Genomic DNA, 23,327 nt, shown 5'->3' with positions numbered 1-23,327 from the left:
CCCCACATCTCCTGCAAAGAAAGATCCTCATTTTGTAAACTTAAATAAGAACAGAAAAAACATAACCAATACTGCTACTGTTTGTTGTTGCTAATTATGTAAGAAAATCAACAGAAGATACTTTTCCATGTTAGTTTTATTGCTTTTTGTGTTGCAGTTTTGAATATTTAGCTTCTTTATACCAATTGCATACATTTTTGGAAACATTCACAAATTGTCAAAGTTTGGAATAAATTTCATCTACAGTGACACTACTAAGTAAAAAAAAAAATTTTAGGTGTCCGAGAGACTGAGGAGACTGTTTTTCACTTGATTCAAATTTTGCTTCCAGGTGTTTAGAGTGTCATACAATTGCTGCCACTGCTGCTTTCCAAAAGTCCGATGTGTGCTGTGACTAGAGAAGTAAAACAAAATTGGAAGACGATTACTAGGTGTCATGCTCACCTAATAACTCTTTCGTAGCATTACTTTACTCTCACACATGAATAGGAAATTTTTTATTTTGTCTATAAAGGGCTGCACTTTACCAGTTAGAGAATTCTGTAGCCTTCCCAAATATTTAAAACAACAAGAGTCATTAGTATTCTTGTCACTATTAGGTCATTAAATGAAATGTGCTGGAAAATAGGACTCTTTCATTAAATAAGCTAATCACATTCAGTGTGAGCTTTAATAAAATTATGATAAATGGCAACTATTTAACTACCAGCAACTGACAGGAACAATACCTTGCTTCTAGTTAAAATATTCTACAAATGTAAGTGAAATAATTAGAACACACTAAGTTCTGCAAAATGCTGTGAAGAATTAAGTCTTACCTGACAACTACTTTCCTCTGTGTCTGATCTATTTTGCAGTAGACCATCTTTGTCTTTACAGCTGCAAAAAAGCAATGCTGTTTTGAGCAATATTTTCAAGACAGTGCAAAGGTATTCAACTGCATAAAACCCCTTCAAAATTAGATGAATACAAACGTTAAAACACAGTGGTTCACTTCAATATTGTTTTGCTGTTGGTTTTAACAGTCTAGTAGGCAGAAAAGCAAAATGAAGTAACAAGGTGAAGGTCATGCATGAACCCTATTGTTTGGTGCCAATCTATTAAAGCAATATCCTGTACAGTTTTTATTAACTTCTCTCCCCTACAAACGCATCCTGTTTTAATGGCAGAAAAACAAACCAGATGACAAATTAAACCTGCAAACAATTTATTAGATCTATAAAGAATTACATGAAATACAGTTCCTATCACTGAAAAGAAAAACAGTTTAAAAGACAACAATTAGGCATGTCTTTAAGCATGAAATTTTGCAGTTATATCTTGTAACAAACACGAAAATTAAAAATAAGCACTTTTCTGAATATTTACCATTAGCTTAGAAGACTATAAAAGGTATGGTTCACTAGTAATATGTGTATGAGTCATACTGTGTAAAGTACAGTACTTCAGTTCTTACCATCGATAACAAACGCTTCTACATCATCAGCTCCAATCTGGAGTTCCTGTTGCATTGTGTCGAATGATATTTCTTTATTCTCCACAGCCATTCCCATGAAAGTAAGTAGCCTCATTTTTGCCATATTGTGTTCGTGCAACAAGCCTGCGTGTAAAAGCATTGGTAGTTTATGGAGATTAATTATAATTCAATAATTTTTCATGTGATTTTTACTATATATGCTTCCAATAATTTAATTTATTTCACATCAGGAAAATATTCCACCTGTCCTTATGAACATTTTTTTGAGGTAAAACATCTATTCCCGCATCTTCCTTGTGTTTTGCTAAAATAGCTAGTTTAGTTGTGAAGTCATCAAGACTCGGACACTGTCAGTAAATGTAATAACAATAATGTAATCCACAAAAATGAATGGCAGAGGTTTTCTGAAACAGTAACAACATCACCCTAACAGAACTTTAGGTGGTGAGGGTGCAAGGGAATTTTTCAGTTGCGTCATCTGGAAGAAGAGCAATGCAACAACAAATGGCAAATACATGGCTGGTAATGTCAAACCCTTCTTACATTCTTGCTGCTCATTCTCACGTAGCTGCTTGAAAATTTGCCTCTTTCAGTAGTGGTTTCACAACGTAACGTTTTTGTGCCATAAGAATGCATTCTGGCACCAAATTATCTGTGTATACCGCAGCAAAGGAGTCCCATGTGTGCTTTCAGTGCTCTTCAAGAACAGAGGAACAGATATTAAAAGTTAGATCTTTTACATGACTGTATGAACGGCAACACAAGGAACAGAGCCAACGGCTTGCGCATCTAAATCGGAGACCATTTTCCAGGAAAAAAGTCTAGGTCAGCAAAGGTGAGACATTCCGGTGAACCAAGGCATTTCTTAATCGAGTTCTGTGAGGCAGCAACTCAGATTTAGTGGAAGTTTCTTTAAAATGAAGGTCAATCATTTTGTTTTGGAATGACATTATAAACATTTGCATTGCTTCAGTAAATATTTAAGTTTGGAATTTATAACTTCCATACACTAATAGGAAAGCACATTAGTGCAGGACATCATGTTGTGTTAATTAGCTATAATTATGATGCGGGTTCCCTGTTTGGCACTGATTCAACAAAAATGTGATCACTATAATTCACATGAATGAGGAGCACCAGCAACTGTACCTAACTGGGTTTAATGGAACTCTACAAGCATCAAAAAATCAATTAGCACACATTAACCCTAATTAACAAATGCAAATGAGATGCTGATTAACTTTCTGAAAAAGACTGCTGATAATACCAGATTAAATGTGGACATGTTAGGGCGATTCAGTTGACACAGATAATGCTACTGCTGGCCTAAGTTGTCAGCATTAATAAAACAACAAATTGTAACAAACTGATGCCACCTGTAGGAGCCTTCACTGCACAGCTTTCACAGACTGGTTTTAATTGGTTCTGGTCCACAGAAGGTTAGAACTAACACTGATGCTGTACCGCCACTGAAATCTTATTATTAATATCCTTTACTTTTTTAAAGCCCAACATCTTGGAAAGATATTAAAAAAAAAAAAATCTTTAAAGCATGGTTAAAAATCTATTTCTTTTTGGGAACAGACCATAGGTGTTCTGAAGGATTTCTGAATGCCTCATCTCATAATGGTAGTATTTTCTATACCAAACTGCCCTTGTTTCTCAAAAGCGTAGCTGGAACAATCAGAGCAAGTTCCTAGCGCTCCTGTGTGCACCGCCTCAGAATCTCTGCCTTGGCCACCACTCAAAGACATTCCAAATTTTCTGAGTACGCCATAAAGCAGGTGAGACATCAAGGTAACTCTAAGTACGGCTGTCTTTGCAAACAGTTATACAGATATTTAAGGCTTTTGCTAGGATTATGTGAATCTCAGATGTATTGAAGATGCATATGCTGTATATTCACAGAGGTAAACACAGATGCAGGGAGGCAAAGCAAAAGAAATCACGACTACTGCATGTTAAACAATTAATACTATGTATACGTGTAATTAATCTTCCAGAAATTTATTCAAATACAACAGCATTTTCAGCAAATACTTCTGCAGACAAATAACGAACAGAAAAGCCCTTTCAATACACAAAAATAATTACAATACAGAAACCACTTTCCCCTACGAAAGAAAAGCGTAAGATGGCCACACAACAGATGTTCAAGTACATATGACAAAAGGCATGCTTACACTACACACACATTTACAAACTACCAAAAACATGCTGCTAATTCTATCCACAAAAGCATCACATTGATATTTCCATCATTTTAATACCCACAGTACCAGCATTTTAAAGCTTGGAGGGTAATTATTCTCAGAATTGTACCACACTCCATTAAACAAAATAATGCACGTGTTATAAGGCTGCTCTAAACTCTGTTTTGGTAAAACTATGCCTTTCCTCAAATGCATTCAGCCAGTGTTCAAGTGTCATTTCAAAATCAAAGTTATAAAAAAAAAAAACCACCTGATTTTTATGGAAACATTTATTCATTACCAATATGTCAAAACCTTAATGCAGTAATAAAAAAATCTGCATCATTGAGCAATTTCTGCATTGTCACTGACCCCTGTCCTAAAAAGCTGGAATATAAAAAACGTAATTTTAATGCATGCAATAGCTTATGAACCAGTGCTCCTTTGCAACAGTCAATTACACATCAACGGGGGAGTGTCAAAGTGTTAATTACTACTCCTTTTTTCCACAGTGTGTAAATAAAGAGGGTGCTGACATTAACATTCCATCACATTGCTTCATGTGATGAAACAAATTAACTGGGACAGTGGCTTGCTAGGTCTAATGCATCAGCACACGCAGACACACACACACACAATTGGCATGTTGTATCTTACTGTTCAGGAGAAGTATTTGCTGTTAGAAAGTTATTGATCATAAAAAAATTGTAAGAGATTTATCCAAGCTGCGTGCTTACTCAGTAAAGGTGTGCTCTCTGGCCTAGCCTCGAGTATCAGTGCACTAAAATTCCCATCCCGAAAGGTTTGAGAGAAAAGAAGCGGGGAAAACACCATTCCCCTAAAACAACTTGTGCTGGCAGAACAAACCGCAGCCTGACAGTCCTTTTACCATCTAGCAGAGGTTAGAGTCTACAAACTCTAATCCATTCCTCAGAATTCCTACTCAATTTCCTGGGCTTCAATATCTGGGTTCAAACTGAAGCGCTTTGTGGCTTCCATATTTTAAGCTACGTAAACAGTCAGAAATGTAATGATCTGAAAACTTACCCAGGGAGTCAATGAAGTCTTTGTTGTTCTGATAAAACTTGACATAGGATACTAGTTTAGCACTTACAAAAATGGTCAAAAGCTAGAAGACGGAAAACAAATATAAGAACAGTTTAAATATTAACTGTGTTTCCTTCTCTGCAGACTGGACAGATACATATATAAAAACTACTGTATTGAACAGAAAAATAAACTACTAAGAGCTAAAATTCTGTCTTCTGTCAACAGCTGAGGGCAATCTGTGCTGGGCTTAGTGCCTTCTCTCAGATTTGGAAGGCAGTTTTGCTACAGAACTTGGGTGAGGGCAGGATTTGTAACTCTAAGTTTCTGAAACTTCTAAAGGGAAGCATTGTACATGTTATTTAATTCTAAAAGCACTAGGAGAAATAGTACATTGCACCTCAATACGACTGCCGTAGATAACTGATCTAATGAACTTCAAAAGACGCTCCTAAAACAAGGCACTCCACAGATATCAAACCAGCTTGCTAAAGAGAGTTACTTACATCATGAATAAGTTCTCCTTCCAAAAATTTGACTGGTTTTAAGGCAAGAAGATGATCAAACAGAAAGGTATTTGGATCCTTCAATGCTCGTACAATACACCTAATCAGAAAAGGAAAATGCTTATTTTTACAGCAATACACATTCTTACGAGTAAGTGCAACTAAATTTGTTGTTCTTTGCTTTCTAGCAAACACCCAAGGGTCTTCAATTATTCTTCAATGTAAGACAAGTCACATTCCAGTTTTGATCTTCATTTTACAGATGGCAAAAACAAGGAACAGAAAGCATTACGCAATTTGCCCAGCATCACAAATTAAATTTCCTAGGTGGTAAGACTACAGATCACCCTGCTGTTTCCATCTACGCATCTATTTCCAGCCCAGCCTTCATTCTTAGAGGTATTTTTGCTGTCCTCCTAAAATTTCACCGAAGTAAGTTGATTAGGAAGATTAATTATAGTTGAATACCTGACACAAACACTGCAAGGCCTATGATTTCTCAGTTGCAGCTCCAGACTGCAAACAGACCCGAAGCGCTCCCAGAACCCTAGATGAGAGCTTCTGGCCAGCGGCGCACTGGAAGACTCGGCGTGACACTCGCTGTGCCGGCCTGGACCATGACCCTGCCATGGACCAGACGCCCAGGAGAACCCAAGGTCTGCAGAGAGGCGGCAACACGACAAACCCGAGGCAGATGTGTCCTCGCAGATGTAAAAGGCCTCAGATTGCTGCAGGGCAGTCACTGAAGTTTTCGTTTAGCACGGACACTTTAATTTTCAAAATGAGTCATCCTGATTTTCCTGCATGCTCAAGTATGAGCAACTCCCTTGAGTACTATTGGTCGTACACACCTGGCAGAACTACAAGACTTACTAGAAATCTAATTCCTAAGAAGAGCCACCATAGGTAGAATGTAAAATACAAGATTTCCCTCATTTTGGCCCAAGGGGAAAACACACAAACCAATTTACTCCCAGCTTGTCCAACAAGTAAGTTTTTCTGTGCGGTTCACATCCTCAGTACTTGCTCATAGAAAAGAGAGCAAGCATTTCTATTCCGCAGAAAGTGCTACTTGAAAAGAACACTAGAGAATCAAACGAGTAGACAAAAAATCTGACATAAGGGATGCCAATTCAAATTTTGATTGCACAGTTGATGTAAACAACATCCTTATCCAAGGCTGATCTCCCTCAGCAGTGACCAGAAACACACCTGCGCACAGCAGAGTAAACCTGACACTGCCTAGAGACAACCAAACCTACCACAGACTGCACAGATAAGCTCTTGCTCAAGTTAGCCACGCTACAGAAAAGAGGCTGTGGCAGGGCCCTTGCCTGCCAGGCCATTCCACACTCTTAACAGTAAGGAGATCAACATCATTTAGCAATGGTAAAAAAGCTACTTTAAAGGAAACAGGGAAGTCAGTATTACCTGTGAGCATCGACTCTAGCCTGGGAAGCGTTGTCCTCTGTGTAACTTCCCAGTAGTTCCACCATTACTTTTGCTGCAGCGTCACTATGGAAGAAAAAGTTACCTCAGGATTACTGAAAAAATAGTTCAAACAAGACACTCAAATATTTAAATAATTCCATTACGATGTTATAGGTCAAATTAAATTACACTTGAAAAAGATGTAGATGACCCATTTTAAAGCTAGGGGAGAGAACAAATTAACTAGATATATTCTTTCAATTCTCATTCTACAAAATGTTTATCTTCACCCTTCATTTCATTCTCTTAAATTGATAAATTACCTGCCGGTTATGGAAAAAGCTTTCTGAGCTAGGAGCAGCTTTATATGGTTCACTAGAATGCTCCTCTTATGCACATCTGGATTTAATCATTGCAGAATAAGTAGTGCTGCAAAGTTTATTTCAAATGTAAAATGGCATATCTTGAAGAATATTTATGGTCAGGAAAGTGTATAAAAGCTGCCTTTTCTTCTTTCACAGATTCTCTTTGCAAGTATTTGGAGTGAGAGCTGCTCGTTTTGCTGACAAAGTTAAGCAGCCAGCAGTTAGATTGGCTTAGGCTGCTGTGAAGCAAGCAGCTTCCAACATTGCTTTGATGGGCAGCTTTTAGAAAAACAATTCGTTCTAAGAAAATCGAGTAAACCTGCGGCCTTGTCTACCCAGATGATTTTGTAAACAGCATCTCATCAGTGTTACGGCAAACCAGCTCCGAGGCTGTTACTGTGTCGTTTTAACAGATCTTGATTTATTTTCACGTAACAGTCCTTACCACCAGCGAGGCCAGCAATTGCTGATGCTCTTTACAAAATTTTCAGCAAAAAATATAGGCATTGAATATACTGTGTCTGTACACACAAAAATCCATTTCCTATTTCTCATTGGATTCTTGTTAGCTATTAAAACAGACAGCTGTGACAGTTCTTCCATACAGAGAACAGATTTTGCTGCTGCCGTCTTACTTGTTCCTTTGGAGAAGCCAGGGTACGGCTGTAGACACGACCGAAACCCAAGAGCACTGAGAGCACAACTAAGACACGGTAATGCCAGCGCGTACTCGCAGAAATCCCCCGCGCACGCACCCCGACTGGCGACTGCATTCCTGAATGCTGCTTCCTCAGTGGACAGGAGGAAGGCTGGATACCGCTCTCCAGAGTACAGCGAGTTACAGCGTACAGCTAAGCTCCTCCTTCAGAGCAGCTCACTTCCAGACACAGCACATTTCACCGTGTGGTCTGACAGACCTACAAAATTCCCTTATACAGAGTAAACTGCACAAGAATAAAGTTTCAATTTGCTTTAATTGCTTAAGTTAACAGCAGAAATTGCACAGGGAAGGAACAAACCAACACAACACTCCCAGCACGCACTGTGCTGTGACATGGGTTTAACTCACACAGCAGCACAGGTCTGTACGGTTTTTATAGTACAGTGACACTATCGTCATATAGGTATATACTTTAAATCTCACAATAATAATTGACAACTTCTCTACAGGGTGAGGCTTTCTGCTCCTACAGAATATACCAGATCTCACAGATGTGCAGTACAACCATTAAGACATCATGGGAAGCAGGCGATATCGTATATAATCTGGATGTATATTGGAGCGAAGAGAGTTTGTGCTCAAGGCAGGGGAATTTTCTATAGGTCCCAGCCATTATACCAGAACTGTGTTCAGGGATGTAAACCTGAATGAAACACTTGTTTTAAGACTCCAGCATTAAAGAGGTCAGCTTATGTTTTGTCATGGCAGCTGATACTGGTGTGTAGAGGAACCGGTAGCTCTGTATCAGTGAAATAAAATTAATTTAGACAGCTTTATATATGCGAGAAATACTTGCATGTAAATCAGTCTACAACAGACTACAAATTTTGCACTGCTGAAATCTTATCAACAGTAGATGTTCTAGTGAAGACAAAGAACCAGTTTAATACAGGACTGATACTATACAGACATTCAGTAAGCGGCTCAGCTATTCAACCTCACAATGCAAGCTCCCCTATTTAATGTAAACTTTCAGTAGTTGTTCTTATACGCTTCAGAACTGTGTTACAGATTTCTGGAACTTTTCCTTTCCTCCCCCTTCCCTTAGAAGCAAAAACTGAAAACTACAAACTTCACTAATTTCAAAGAGTATTTGCAATCCCCCTGCATTTTTATTTTTTTTAATTAGTTTTTTCAAGGGGGAAGGAGTGGAATCTTACACTTGTATTTCTAGGAAACATCAGAATGCTACAATGCAATTCCTCCCAAATTTTCTGCACTAAATTCTTGTAAGCCTCAGCAAATATGGCAGGCCTTTTAATCTTACTCATTCTACTCAATGTCAGACGACTGTGAATTAGCATGTTTAAAGCAGTAATACAGATCACTTTTACCAAACCTCACTGCTAAATGCCTGTGTCACCCAAGATGCAAACTGAACATTTTTTCTAGCAAGAGAGCTTGCACAAGTAATCTTGGCTCCACATGCCAGTCTAGATGCGTAACTTGACAAAAAGCCAGTGAGAATTGAGGAGTGACGGTAGACAAAAGGAAGAAAAAAAAACACAGAGTATTCAGACTTAGTAAGATGTTGGAGTCAAGTCACTTACATGTTATTAAATGGAATTAAATTCTTACATGATATTAAATGGAAATAAAATTAAATGAAACAATTATTTTGCCCGTGCCTGACATGCTGAGCTTTTTGCTACAGGTGTTAATAACCAGACTTGCCAGACCTGTTGGAATGCAAACTTGAGCAGGACTAATATCACTCTGAACCCTGCCAGGTCACAGCAGAGACCAGCCGTGAGCTGGTGCCCGGCAGGGTATTCAGGGCCTCACAGCAGGACTCAGCTCTCCGGCTGCAGGCAAGCCACGCACGCCCGTAAAACTCCATCTACAGCTGGCAAAGAAAACAGGTTGTGTTACCTTGCAGTTTCATGCCAACACAGCTAGGAAAATGCTGAAGGCTGAAGCAGCTGAGGCACAAAAATCTACCACAGAACCTTTTTGGCAAGGAGCATAAGCAGCACAGAAAGTAACTATCTGCAAAGTTCAGCTACCGAAGCAGATCTCAGAAACAAGCCACGCCAGCCATCTGTTTTCCAGCCGCCACCACCACCATTTTTTCTTCAGCTGATCACGGGAAAGATAAAAGTCCCTCTTCAAAGAGATCAAGATGATTTTGATCATCAGAAAGAAGAAACTTCAGCCAGAAAAGTGACTGGAAAAGATTTGATAAAACAACCTTTCACTTATCACCGCAGGAAGAGGAATGCTACCCAGGACATCTGCATGATCTAGTTTTCATGAGCTACCAGCCTGGTCACTACCCAGTCACCCACTGGGGAAAAATCTATTAGCTATGGAAAACCATCTCTTCTGCCACACTGAGTGAAGTTAAAATGTAAAACCAACAAAACAAAACAAAAATTAAATCCAATGGTTTTCAACAATGTATTCTCTTCCCTTGATTATATATCAACACGATAAATCAGGTATGATTTCTATTACTTATTTTTCAGTTCCCACTTATCTTCCGATCCTGCTAGATAGAGCAACATTCCTGAGTGCTAAAGCTGGAATGCTGCTGTGCGTTTCCCATACTATTGCAAATACTGCCCACTGATCCAGCAGAGTGAACCAGGTCAAAGGTGCTAGGGTCACTTCATGTTTTCTTTTCTGGAGAGAAGTGTAAGTGCTCTGAAAAATTGCTCCATTCAGTGCAAAGCTTGCTGCAACAGATGGTAAGGACACTGAGTGCAGCAGTAATACATTACAGGGTTTGTGACAGTTTTTAATGCCCAACTTCAAAATATCACATATTATTAGTAAGGAAAAAACCATTTGGTAGCAAGTTACTGGTAGCACTGGAAACAAAAATTAGAAGATTAATCCACAGATTTGATAACAAGACTAGCTAAAAATAGCCATTAGGTATGGGAATTAGGCTAGATAAAACCTCTCAATGAATCAACAAGACGAGAAGTGTTTAAAAGAGCATGAATATTACGAGTATCAGTGTAATATTTCTGAAACAAAGTAAGCACTAAGTCATGTATAAAACCTCTGATCTGAAATTATTTTGACCATCTGCAATCTGTCATACAGTACTACCAATGCAAAAGCATTTTCATGTGAGGAACGGGAATTCCCAATAATGTTGTAGCTCACAGTGTAGGTACTCCATGAGGATTAATCATCCCTAAATTGAGGTTAGTTAAGCATGCTGATGCAGCAATTCCAGGGTACAATTTCACCAGGCCAGAATAAGCTAACTCTCCTGCCAGAAGAAACTCCCCCCCCTCCTATGACAGCTCCACACCTGCCTTCTTTAACCCCTGGCAAGGCCACCTCCCCAGTCCAATCCACCCCGCAGACGCAAACACGCCTACACGAGCACAAACACACTGAACCGATGCACCAGCAGCTGGAGAGGAATGGGGGGGTACAGGACAGAATTGCTTCCCTCTACAGCAGTAAAGGTTACGCAAACGTAGAAAACGCAAGCGCAGTTCTGCTACCAGTGTAAGTCAGCAGTGTAGAGGTGTGATGCTGCCTCACTAAAAATTAAAAAACCACAAACTTAGAAAACTAACTCAGAAAAAAGACTGAAGGGGAAGGGCGGGGGGGAAGCAACACACACCCCCCCCATGCACATCCCGAACTACAGCAGGGACAGTTTAGATAGGCGGGAACTATTGTGAAACTACACAACGGAAACCAGTTCTGGACACGAGCCCGTCTCTATGGCCCTGGCCAATGTGGTCAATACCCCATATCACATCTGTAAGATAAATTGGTGACAGCTCTCAGTTAAGACTTACATTAATTTACAGGCACGATACACACAGGATTACTTTACATGCCAGAAGACAGTGGTCTGCCAAGTCTGTTAGATCAAAGATGCTTCTTATGATCCAGGATAATAATTTAAAATGACCAAGCAGGTATTCTGTGGACATTAATTTCCATGACTAGTGGAAAGCTCTGTCCTAAAGGTAATGTTTACATAAAACGACTGATTCTGTTAACTGTGATTGATAAGCCTCCCAACATCATTAAATAAGAGATAGCACTACCATGCACTAAAATGTCAAAAGTGCAATGAAATAACAAACTTGGCATAATGCTACAATGCTCAAAGATTAATATTTATAGAAAGGAATAGTTTTATTTTGGGAGTCTGTGGCTTGCAGCTAACTCACTTCTAACCTTAATATTCTTGGAAACACCAGCTTGGTGTAAGAGTGCTTAAAAACAGAGAAAGGAAAAAACCCAGGTATATTTGGACGGAATCATCAGTACACATTAATTTTAAAACTGCTGTGAGAAATACTTTCCCTACAGATCACTTACAATACATCAACTTTATAAAATACAGTTATCTAGTATCTGTTACTTGTCTTTTATACCTTTTTTTGCAGTCTACTAGGACATCATACAGCAGTCTCAGAAGAGTATGCTTCTTCTCTGTGCCGAGATTCCAGTCAGAAATCCATTTTCGGACCTAGGTAGAATACAAGTGAAAATGAAGCACTGGGGAAAAGACTAAAATAAAACTGAAAATATTTCTCATTTTCTCTCAAACAGAAAAGGATTTAAAAGATCTTGCACAAAGATTTCTCCTTCGGGTCCTCTGACTCTCATGCTCCCCATGCAGAACCTGGAAGCTTTCCCACGAAAAGCCAAAAGTCTGTGCTCTCCACGTTACTTCCTAAATAAGGATGAGGGATTCTGACACATTCTGATTCCCGAGCAAAGGACAAGAACCTGATGCCTCATTCCTGATCAAAGCTTCTCACTTTCATTACTACCACAGGAATCAAACATACACATCTAACTACATTCAGCATCAGAAACGGAAAATAAACAGCAACTTGATTTAGATTCTGTAGACAGACCGTTACAAGATCGGAAATTCTGTATTCTGCACTTCTTATTTCACAAGGCTCTGGCAATTTATAACAGAGACGGTCTGTATCAACTCTGACTAATATTTAGTGAGATGCAACATGCTTAATACAAAGGCCGTAACTCGAAGCACCGCATTAATTACCTGATCTAGTTCAGTTGGAATGTACTGGATGGCACCACACGATGAGGCCACTTTCAGAAGGCTGCAGTACACTGTGTATCTCACAGGAGTGTTCTTATCCATACCATGGAAGAGATTGCTCAGTCTAAACCACACACAATGAAAAACTGAGTTAAAGAGGTTTCAGAGATCTTTACTGGAGTACACATAAATGTTTACATTAAGATGTGTGTTAGTACACACAAAGCAGCTGGTGGCACCTTACATCCGTGATGAACTGTAATGGCATCCAGTTTTGTAAGTTTTCAGCAGATAAGGTGAAAACTCTGCGCTTTTTAATTTTGTAATACCAAAGCACAGCAAGTATATGGGTACTTCTATTTTACGACAGGGAAAAAGAAGGTAAAAAAAAAAAGAGCACTTCCTGCAACAGAGAGACATATCCTGACAGACACCCCACACTGATTTGCAGTCATACAGTTGCAAGATGCCTTTGTTTCACTTTCCTCTGTACAATACTTACAGCTGCAACCTAAGAGACGGGCGCTCTCCTTCCCGAAATTTTACTAACTTCTCACACAGGTTTTCAATCAGCGCTTCTTGCTTGTCAGGTTCCAGGATAAGAAGCAAAGAGACTACACTGTTCATTACGCTCTCAACATCTGCACAAAACAAAACATGCAGCTGTTTAAAACTGCAAGCAGCAATCATCAGTAGCTATTTAGTGCTGGAGAGTTACTCCTGCTATGGATTATTATTTCGCATTGGCAAGAACTGTAAAGGAGAGAAAATGCCAAGATAACCAATCTGGATGTTCACCAGAACGTACGAGAGATTTGGCTCATGTGATCTCTCACCAACACATCTCCACGTAAAGCAAGAATTGCCACTCTAGGGTCAAAACAGCATTTGCTATTTGGTACCACACTTGTTCTGAATTCTCTATTCACACATAAAGGAAGTCAGGGGAACTTCAAGTCTTGGTCTTCGAAAAACAGTGGCTTCGTCCTGCACACCCAGATAACTGCCCCACAGTTCTCCAGTGAGAATACCAACACCTGGTGCTCAGGTACAGTAAAACATTTCACCAGGAGCATAGGAAACCCAGACCACAGGGAAAACATCCAAAAGAACAAAGTATATTGTGACTCCTCCTCCCCAGCTCCTGGTTTAAGCGTGGCCTTACATCCATTCGAAACCAACCAGACAGGTTTTGTGTTTTCTTTTCACAGTCTGCCCAAATACCAGCTATGTAAAGGATAAGGACAAAATTCATTACATATGGAAAATATTATTTAGTCCCCAAAATGATGCCTGAACATCAAACAGCAGAGCAATAAGCTTCTCCAGCATTTCACACTCATCTGCCTACAGCAAAAGGCAACATGAAAAATAATCTCAAGTACTCCTTCTTAGATGAACCACATATTCTTTCAAACTTTCAGTCTTTCATTGATTTTTTTTAAAGGTAAAAGTTCTAAATGGAACTTGTACATTGGTACAGAGCACAGCAGGCACAGAAGGATCATTTCAGGCTCCTGCAGCACTATCAGTGTCATTAAAACACGTTAGTGCAGTTTCTAAGGACCTACAGTCCTAACTCGAAGAGTTACAGACCACTGAAAATCCCAGTGTTTTCAAACAATATTACGGCCTAATCAATTAAAACTTCTACTTACAGATGTCTAATTTTAATTTTTGTGGCTATCTTATTTTTTCTTGATCTGCAGCATCACAGCCATTAATTGACATAAATCTTGTTTTTGTCATACTTTTTCACCCCCCTGAGTAAAACCCTACTTTATATACAGGTTGCTATGTCCTCGTAACAAGCAGAGTCTAGCTTTGTTTCTGACTCCTTCAAAGGGCACTGGATGTCTGGAGAACGGAGGGGTAGGGCACATGCAAATTTTACATGGCAATGGTGGAAATAAGCACCTCCATTTTTAGAAAGATATGCGTGTTAACACGCAAGCCATGCACCATGCTTCTCAATTCTGCCAGCCATTACTGTTTGAAAGCATTGATGGTGACACGTTTAGCAGAAACCAACAAGACTTAAAGGTGCAAACCTTTGTCATCCTCTTTCAGGCACACGTCACAAACTTCAATAATCTGTGCCAAGTCCACATGCAGTCCACCTTCTGCGTTTTCTTCAGAGATTTCTGCTCCTTTGGATTTCAGGTAAGCCCGAAGTTCTGCAGCCTTAAAAAAAAAAAAACAACAATACACACAAAACAAAACAGTTGTTTTGTGAACAGTGAAGTCAAAGTAATTACATTTCTTACAGAGTTTTGCTCTGTAACCACTCCTCTGCCCCGCCGCTCACTCACACCAGCTCTTGCTTCTCCCTGCCACCTCGTATCCTACAATGCTCCCTCTCCTCCACTTTAACGTATAACCCAAATACCAACTCAGTCCGCGTGCTGTGGCTGGTCTGCCGGTAACTGAATAGATCACACAACTGCGGAGCTTTCTCATGGTAGGAACACATCGGTCACAATTGCTGGCTGGAGGACAGCAGGCCTAGTAAGTTTTTGTGACAACGATGTTTTCTTCTAGCATAGAGCTAATTTCCCTCCCAGTAGCTGCTGTGTTTCGGAGTTAGTATGAGAAGAACATTGATAATACACTGATGTTTTCAGTTGTTGCTAAGAAATCAGTGACTTTTTCCAGTTTCTCATACTCAGCTAATGAGCAGGCGTGCAGGAGCTGGGAGGGAGCACAGCCAAGCTGGCCAATGGAAATATTCCATACTATGGATGTCATGCTCAGTTTATAAATGGGGGTTGGCCGGGGGCAGGACGCTATGGGCTTTTCAGTGTTCTGGAAGTTTTGAATCCGCTCTTGGCCAGGAGTTCAAACCTTTATTGGGCTGCAAATCGGTTGTCAGGTGGTGAGAAAAACTGCATTCTATATAGTTTGTTTTGCATATTCATTACTATCACTGTTATCATCATTACTATTAGTAGCATCAGTATTTACTGCTGTGTTAAACTGTCCTTATCTCAGCCCAGGAGTTTCCCCTTTTGCTCATTTCTCCTCCCCATCCCACTAGGGGGGAAGGGAAGGGGTGAGCAAGCACTGGCTAGTGCTGAACTGCTGCGTTAAACCATGACAGACTGGGATGCTACTGTGACACCAGGCGTCATTTACACCAAGTTTGGTGTCAAATCATTACAGCACCATAAGACACAGCTAAATATGCTCAGTACCCTTTACTGTACTGGAGATGTTTCAGACTAGCTACTTGGTGGGGATTTACTGGACATTGCGGCAAGTGGAAACTGGACTGGAGACTGGTAGTCGTGCACGCACTTCTTGCAGATTCCCAGCGGCGTATACACACCGCTTAAAAGACACTGGGAACAGCAAACCCTACAACTCAAGGACAAAACACAGAAGTAGCTCAAAGACACAACTCAGCCCCCAGGCCTGTGGTACCGGAGATCCCGCAGCACCGAGAGGCACAGCCCTGCGCCAGCCCGCACCTGGACCAGCCTTCCTCTCCTCAACACCGGCACTGCCGCGGGGAGCTGAGAACAAAGCCCGGGGCGGGGACGGAACAACTTCGAGGAGGAAACTGCAGGCAGAGACTGCTCCTCCGGCGCGCAGCTCCCTCAGCCCCCGCCACACCTCTCCGGGAAACGGCCCCAGGGGCTTCGGGAGGGCTGCGCGGGTCGGCGGCCTCCGGCGGGAGAGGCGGGTGCGCCCCGGCGGAGGGGACAGCCCCGACAGGGCCCGGCCCGCGCCCCGGCCCCGCCTGCCGCTCCGCCTGCCCGCCCCGGCGTCTCCCCCCAGGGCTCGTTGCCCGGCCCCCGCGCTCTGCCGCCGACACCCGCGCCACCCGCTCCCCGCCGAGCGCCGGCCGCTGACCTGGTCCTCCTCCGTGATGTCGATGAAGGCCGGGACGCTCATGGCGGCGGAGGGCCCCGCGGCCGGACCGAGCACGCCGCGCGCACCGGAAAGGCAGAGCGGCTTCCGGCGCCGCGCACCGCCCGCTTCCGCTTCCCCGTCCCGGGGGGGCGGTGCAGGGCGGGAAGCTCGCGCCACGCCCCGCGCGCCGGCGGGCGGTGCCGGCCGCGGCCGTGAGGGGAGGGCGGGGCGGCAGGAGGCTGTCGTCGCGCGCCCTTTCAGCCCGGCCAGGCGTCGCCCCAGTCCCCGCGGGCTTCCCAACGGGTTCCCCCCGGGCCCTCGCCGGCGGAGCTGGGCTGCCGGGCAGCGGTGCCCCCGCCGCGGCCGGACCCAGGCTGCCCCTCCGGGTCTGCCGGGGTGCCTCGGCGCTGGCCCGTGCCAGGGAGGCGGGAGCGGCCGGCCCGCTCCGGCCAGGCGTTCCCGCCTGCGCCCCTGTCCCAGCGCTGTTGCCGTGTGGAAAGTTTTTTCCCTCTCCGCCTAAAGGAGGAGTAGTTCCTCCCCCCGCCCCCAAAAGTGTAAGTTCTTACCTAGTCCTTTTTCCTGTCAGAGTTTACATAATTGACAGTTTAGGGATGTTGGGAGTGAAACCTGGTGGCAGAAAGTTCCAGACCAGGTGCTGGTAGCCTGCCGCTGCGTTTGTCTTGGCATCACCTGGGCTCCTGCTCCAGCTAAAAGTAACAAACAATGACTTGGTTTCACCCATGCCTTGCACGTTTTTTCAGCTGAAGAGTAAGAAATTTCATATTCAACACCTCTGGCAGAGGGACAGGGACATAGCTTGACTTTGCCCGTATTAGAAAGGCTAAAATGAAAGGTGGAGAGGAAAGAAAACCACAAGCAAACTTCTATTTCCACATGCTTATGCTAAGTGTTCACAAGATACAGAAATTTAGAAAACACTTGGGTTTGCAACTATTTGGGTTAAATATTTTCTAAAGAGTTATTTAGTAAGAGCTGGAGGGTTTTAGGAGGCGGCTTCGTGGATGGCCTGTTATTGCTATGTAACAGTACTGGCTAGAAAGTAATTAAGAACTTTTTATTACCCTAAAAGTCATTGAGCAATTCAAGATAAATATTTCTTTGGAGAAACACAGTCTGACAACCAGTAATGGAGTTTTGAAGTGCCGGGGGAAGAGAGCTGAGGTGATTGCTAATGAGAAATTTGAGGCTGGTACTAGGTGCTGCGTTTTGTGCTGTTTACATTAGAGCATGTGATGGTATGGTGTTTCATAGTCCTGTCCCCAATGTAAAATAACTAAATGAGATACCATTAATGGGGACCAGAAATAGTGTTTTGTGCTTCAGGAGTCCAGATAAATAATCTGCAATATGAAAAAAAAACTATATTGATTTATTGCTCATACCACTGAGGGCTTTCCTGGTGTTGAGACTGTTTAGCGAAAAGAGCCATTGCCCTGCTGTCAGTGAAACACTGATTTAGCCCCTAATTTTACAAATGAGATTTTAGCAATAAATATGGAAACACAAATAAAAAGGAGCCGTAACAGTGATATTTGGTATGCTCAGTGGTTAGTATTTAGAAATAGTGCACACAAACTTTGGAGACTCGTTGAATATTGATGGCAGCCTTGGAGTTTTCAAAGAAGTTTGCCAATATATTGGAAGGTAACTAGGAAAAACTAGCAATTGATAATGGACTCAGGGGATGTATAGACTAAAGATTGCCACTCCAGACAGCTGCTGTGCTTAAAAAATAGCAGGTGCTGTTTTTGTTGTCCTGGAAATTCCCTATGAAAATTTTTCATTCCTCAGTAAAACAAATCTTGATGAACTCAGCTTCACTGGCTGGGGAGTGGGAGTTCCATCCCTTCTGCAAAAGCTGAAGAAACTTAATTCTGCTGTGGAATTACTGGGCAATTTGCAGGAATAGAAGTCACAGTCTGAGGTTTGGGGGGATGCTGTGAGCTTGCAGGACAGGCTTTGCGTCTCTTGGCTCTGTACTCTTGAGTTTTACACATTCGTATCACAACTGACACACATAGCGTGGTTCTGTCCATAACCTGGTTTTGTTTCAGATCACTGAACATTTTGGGAAATGTTTCTATACAGGTTTTACATAAAATATGAAGAAGATATTGAAAGTACTAGCAGTTTCAACCTTTTATCAGTAAAGATTTAATAATTATTAGTCACATCACCTTATTATCATTATACCCTTTGTAATTCACAGAGATAAAAGCATCTTTTAAACTCACCTAAATTCCTTAAGTTAGTAGGACTTCTGTACACAAACCTCAATTTTTGCTTTGTTTTCACCTAGAAACCTGACCAAATAATGACTAGACTTAGTTATTGAGTCTAATAACCAGAGCAGGGATGGCACCTGCTTCTGAGCTTCCACAGCACTGAGCACAATGAACCTGAAAAAGGTCTACACTGCCTTTAGTAAAGTTCATGACTCAAATTAAGTTTTGATCATCTACATGCTTGTATTACTTTTGAATAATACTTCAACTCTTAATTTTTCTATAATCCAAATCCTGGCTAGTTAATTTATACTAGTTTGGGTAGTATTTTTAAAATAATACCCCTACTTTAACTGATCAGGTGTCTTTACTAGAAGTGTTTTTAAAAAGAATATTTTAATACTGTCTGATTGATAGTCATTTTGTATTTCAGAAGTCATCATTCTGGAAGTTGTAGATAGGCATAGAGATAGGTCTCTCTTTTGTGTGCCTAATCTGGAAAGGGATCTGATTTTTTAAGGATTTTGAAAGTGCAGATGACTTTCATCCAGTACTGCTTGATACAGTCCTGTGAGAATAAAGGTAACTTGGCCTCCAGAACACTGGGGGAATAGGGATACATCATACATGCAATTTGCACAGGTATTTAGGAGACGTTTCAGGTGCTGAAGTGCATGCCTGGTGCCAGTTTGCGTTCTGGGATATTTTACGTGGCTCAGGCTGCCCTGAGTCTGCTATAGATCCTGTGCTGTGTCTGAGATTCCTCTGCAGATGTCTCAGATCCCCCAGGGAAGATAAATGGCCCAGGTTACATAGGGAATTGACTCCCAACCTCAGTGTCTATTTTTTGTTTAGGTAGTGAACCCAGGTGGAGGTTTGTCATGCATTATTCTAAATACACAAAACCAAAATAGTTGTTGATCACACTGCGTAGACAGGACACGACTCTAAAGAGCTCGGCTAGAATATCCACATATGGTATGTTGCATGATACTTTATTTGTCCCAGAAGAATTAAGATGATAGATGGTAGCTGGGATTTGAACTTGTGCATCAGGAAGTCCACTCCGAGTATAAAGGGGGCAGTATGTGTTCTGTGAAACTACCAATGTGAAGAGGATGTAGTGGAAGAATGGGTTTCAGTTTTATTGCAATAATGACATCTCTGTGGAAACGAGGCAACTGTTCATAGTCCCATCTGCAGTTTGGGAAGCTGGTTCAGAAAGGGGGCGCGGATGGGGTTAAAGCTCGGCCGAGGGAGCCAGAGGTCCCTGCGGAGCCTGCCAGGGCCGGTGCAGCAGGGCTGGGGAGCAGGCAGGGCTGCCGGGTGGGCTGGGAGCCGCGCCGGAGGGCTGGCCAGAGCAGGAGCCCAAAGGAGGCCACTGCGATTCCAGAATGGGCTGGTGTGTCTGTGTCTGTGTACGGGGGCGGGTGTGTGTATGCACACACATGGAGAAAGAAACATCCAAGCGAGTCTTGATTGCTGAAGGGAAGAGATTAATTTTGACTGGCACCCACTGTAAACTGTTTTGGTTGATTTCTGTAGGCAAACCAGAGGGAGAAAGAGAGAGATGGAGTCTAATGAAGTGATATTCTGTCCTACATGCTTTGACTGTAGCAACTGAAGAAAATAAAGTTCTTCAGGTGACACATCTTCAAAAGCAGTTTTTATGGAGGCAGTAGCTCTTTGAAACCAACAGACAGCTTTTGAAAATAAAGGGTTTAGGGTTGACTCTAGAAACTGATCATCTTTTGTTAAAAGTGTTGATGAAACACATATTCTTAAATAAAGAAAAAAAGTACAGAGTCTTCAATGGCATAATTTTACCTCTTCAGAGTTTCTTTTTCTGTTTTTTTTTTTTTTTACAGTTCTGTATCTGTAGTGACGAGATAAAGGCTGAGTTGGCTCTCTGGAAAACTGGATAAGGATAACTGCCTTCTGTGAGCCGTGCCAATGCCAATGGTAGACCCCTGTCACTCGTGCAATGCGGTACGTTTTGTGCTGAGTGCCCTCTTGAGGTCTGTGGCACACAGTGAGCTGGACGAATCCCGGGCACTGTGACTGACTGTGCCTGAGCCGTTCGTGAGTCCTTCCGTGTAAGGTTTTGCCGCTCACTTTTCCTTCCTCTCTCCAAATGCCATCGTTTGGCAGAGATGTTCTAACCAACCTAGAGTGGGGGAACACGGGTCAGCTATTACTTTAAGGCAGAATTTTACTCAGAGCTACACAGAAAGGGTAAAAGATAGTTCAGAACTTCATCCAAAATCCCAATCAGCCAAGCTAGATCGGTTTCCTATTCAGGAGCTTTGATTAGCTTTATCAATGTAGAGAAATGTGCTTCCTACTTATGTTTCTGTTTTTTCCCTTGTGCTGGCTGGGACTGGAGGGAAAGTGCTAAAATACCCTTTGAGCCTCTTCTTGCAAGACATATCAGAGATCTCAGGGGGAAGCCTGTTGTCCTTATTCTTCCAGCCAAGTTCTGTAGTCGGAGGAATTCTGGATGACTTCAGTAAGTATAGTCACTTTTGGGCGCTTATCTGGTTTTCTTATAAGCTGTAAATTCTCCACATTGGCCCACTTATTTCAATTCCCCCGACTATATCTGTTGCAAAACAATACCTGCAATTGTCTTGACCAGCATGCTATCTTCATTCAAAATATTTACGAAACGTTCTGAGTTTAAGAAGAAAAATTCAATATTGCATTATTATCAATAATATCGGATACTGAGCATGGGAGCATGGAGCATTTTGCCTTTGGAAAGCCTTTAGAAATATATTTTGTTTGGGCTCTTGATACACATACTTTGCTGCTAGTATAGCAGGTGTTTTTCTTAACCTTTTTTTTTAGGTGAAATCCTAAGTTTAGAGGAAATGAACACTCGATTATTTAAATTTCCTGAGATTAGAGGAAGAACACTTTGCCAAACAATGCCTCTTCACTTCAAAACCTCTCCCCATAAATTATGTTAGGAGATCTTATTAAAAGTCTGTAAAAATTTCCTATTAAAAATGGTTGATTGCAGTCCAGACCATCACAGCTTTTGTGCTTTCAGTGAAATACCACAGCTGTCGCAAAGAAATATATTGTGAGACAAAAGGTTTTGTTTCCTTAGTCATAAATTATTTTTGTGATATCTGAAGTAAGATAAAACTTTCACTTATGTTTGAGTGAAGGAAGATTCCAGTGATAACTTGTTCAAAAATCTATAAAAAGAATATAAGAATGTAGATCTAGATAGCAAATTAGAATCAGACTTCCTCTTTCTTTAAGGAAAGCAATTATTTCTGAAGTCAGTGAAGATTATAACCAGGGATAATAGCATAACTTTGCAAAGCACAGTGCCTTTATCTCAATAGAACCTGAAGTTTAAGCTTTCAAGTCTGACCTTTGAGAACTATACAACAGAAACCTTTAGTGTTGGCTAGTTTTTAAACAAAAGTTAAACAATAATAAGTAGTCTGTTTACTAATTATGCTTAGAAATAAAAATTGACTTTTTTTAGCTTTTAAAGAAGTATTAAACAAAAATGGCTTTGACTATATTTGTTTTTCTGTTGGCAAATGAGTTTTCTGCTAAGGAATTCTGCAGAAACAGCAGCCTTCCTTTTAGAGGAAGAAGTGCCCTATGTAGACTGAATAGACTGTGAAGTATTTGCTATCAAGGCTGGATTATAACTATGTTCACCCAATCACGGAATAGAAGTATATTTCACATATGATCTGTGTGTGAAATGAAAATGTAAAAGTACAGCGTATATGCCAAAGATTATTTTCCAAACTGATTATTATCAGTTGCCAAATAATTTTGAATGAAAGATGAATTAGGATATTCACCATTTGCTCATACATCATTGCTTTATGTATAAAGGTCAAATTCCTCAGCCTCCTCCCATGCTCGTTATAGAGATTACTGAATAAAGAAAGATAGTACAGGTGCTAGAACTCAGAGCTTGAGAGACATTTTGGGTTATGTATGGAAAAATCAATATGCTTTTTCTAACTATCAACAGTATTTATAACTAAGCCAATTCTCTTTACCCTGCGCCATCACTAGAGTTTACTGGAATGTTTATATATATGTTTAAATCAGGACTGTACGAAGCAAAACTGCCACATGGTCTTGTCTTCTTCTGTGTAATATAGAGAAATAAAGTATGCAGCCTTGATCCTTCAATGAGATCCATTTCTATAGCCCCCTATTGTTCTCCTTCTGAGTGATTTTTCTTGTAAATCAAAATTCATCTTTCTGGTGCTTTTATGGCAACATGTGCTATGCATTCTTCAGGTCAGACTTGCTCAGACTGAAAGAACTATGAAGATAAATATCTAAATAATCAGCCTTTGGGAATTATTTCCTTTGTGAGGATGAACATACATATTTCACGTCCCATATACTGGGGGCAGTATATGTGAGGCATGTATTTGTGTTGGTGAGATCCAGGAGTTGATGCACAGCAGGGTAGATGAGATGCCTCAGGCACAC

The 23,327-nt window shown here is 41.3% G+C and overlaps 1 protein-coding gene across 1 annotated transcript; it reads right to left on the bottom strand.

Annotated features, from left to right (window-relative positions):
* Nucleotides 1–118: 118 nt before the first annotated feature.
* Nucleotides 119–16,705, bottom strand: EIF3M (eukaryotic translation initiation factor 3 subunit M). The gene is made up of 11 exons (XM_075425381.1): nt 16,597–16,705; nt 14,793–14,925; nt 13,244–13,382; nt 12,742–12,865; nt 12,098–12,192; nt 6,654–6,737; nt 5,223–5,322; nt 4,717–4,798; nt 1,457–1,600; nt 819–879; nt 119–394 (listed from the first exon to the last, which is right to left on the bottom strand). The coding sequence occupies exons 1-11, from the start codon at nt 16,636–16,638 to the stop codon at nt 274–276; spliced, it is 1,125 nt and encodes a 374-aa protein (XP_075281496.1). The 5' UTR covers nt 16,639–16,705; the 3' UTR covers nt 119–273.
* Nucleotides 16,706–23,327: the final 6,622 nt, after the last annotated feature.

This window comes from Opisthocomus hoazin, chromosome 7 (assembly GCF_030867145.1).
Source record: "Opisthocomus hoazin isolate bOpiHoa1 chromosome 7, bOpiHoa1.hap1, whole genome shotgun sequence".
Lineage (NCBI taxonomy): Eukaryota > Metazoa > Chordata > Aves > Opisthocomiformes > Opisthocomidae > Opisthocomus > Opisthocomus hoazin.
Note: the sequence above shows the minus strand (reverse complement) of the source record. Positions and strands in the feature narration are given on the sequence as shown.

What these genes read in the sequence shown, in the direction of transcription:
- EIF3M (XM_075425381.1), bottom strand. Translation starts at nt 16,638, where the DNA reads ATGAGCGTCCCGGCCTTCATCGACATCACGGAGGAGGACCAG. An exon ending in ACATCACGGAGGAGGACCAG is followed by an intron (nt 14,926 to 16,596) that starts GTCAGCGGCCGG and finishes TTTTTTTTTAAG; the next exon opens with GCTGCAGAACTTCGGGCTTA. An exon ending in CTAGTAGACTGCAAAAAAAG is followed by an intron (nt 6,738 to 12,097) that starts GTATAAAAGACA and finishes TTTCTTCCATAG; the next exon opens with TGACGCTGCAGCAAAAGTAA.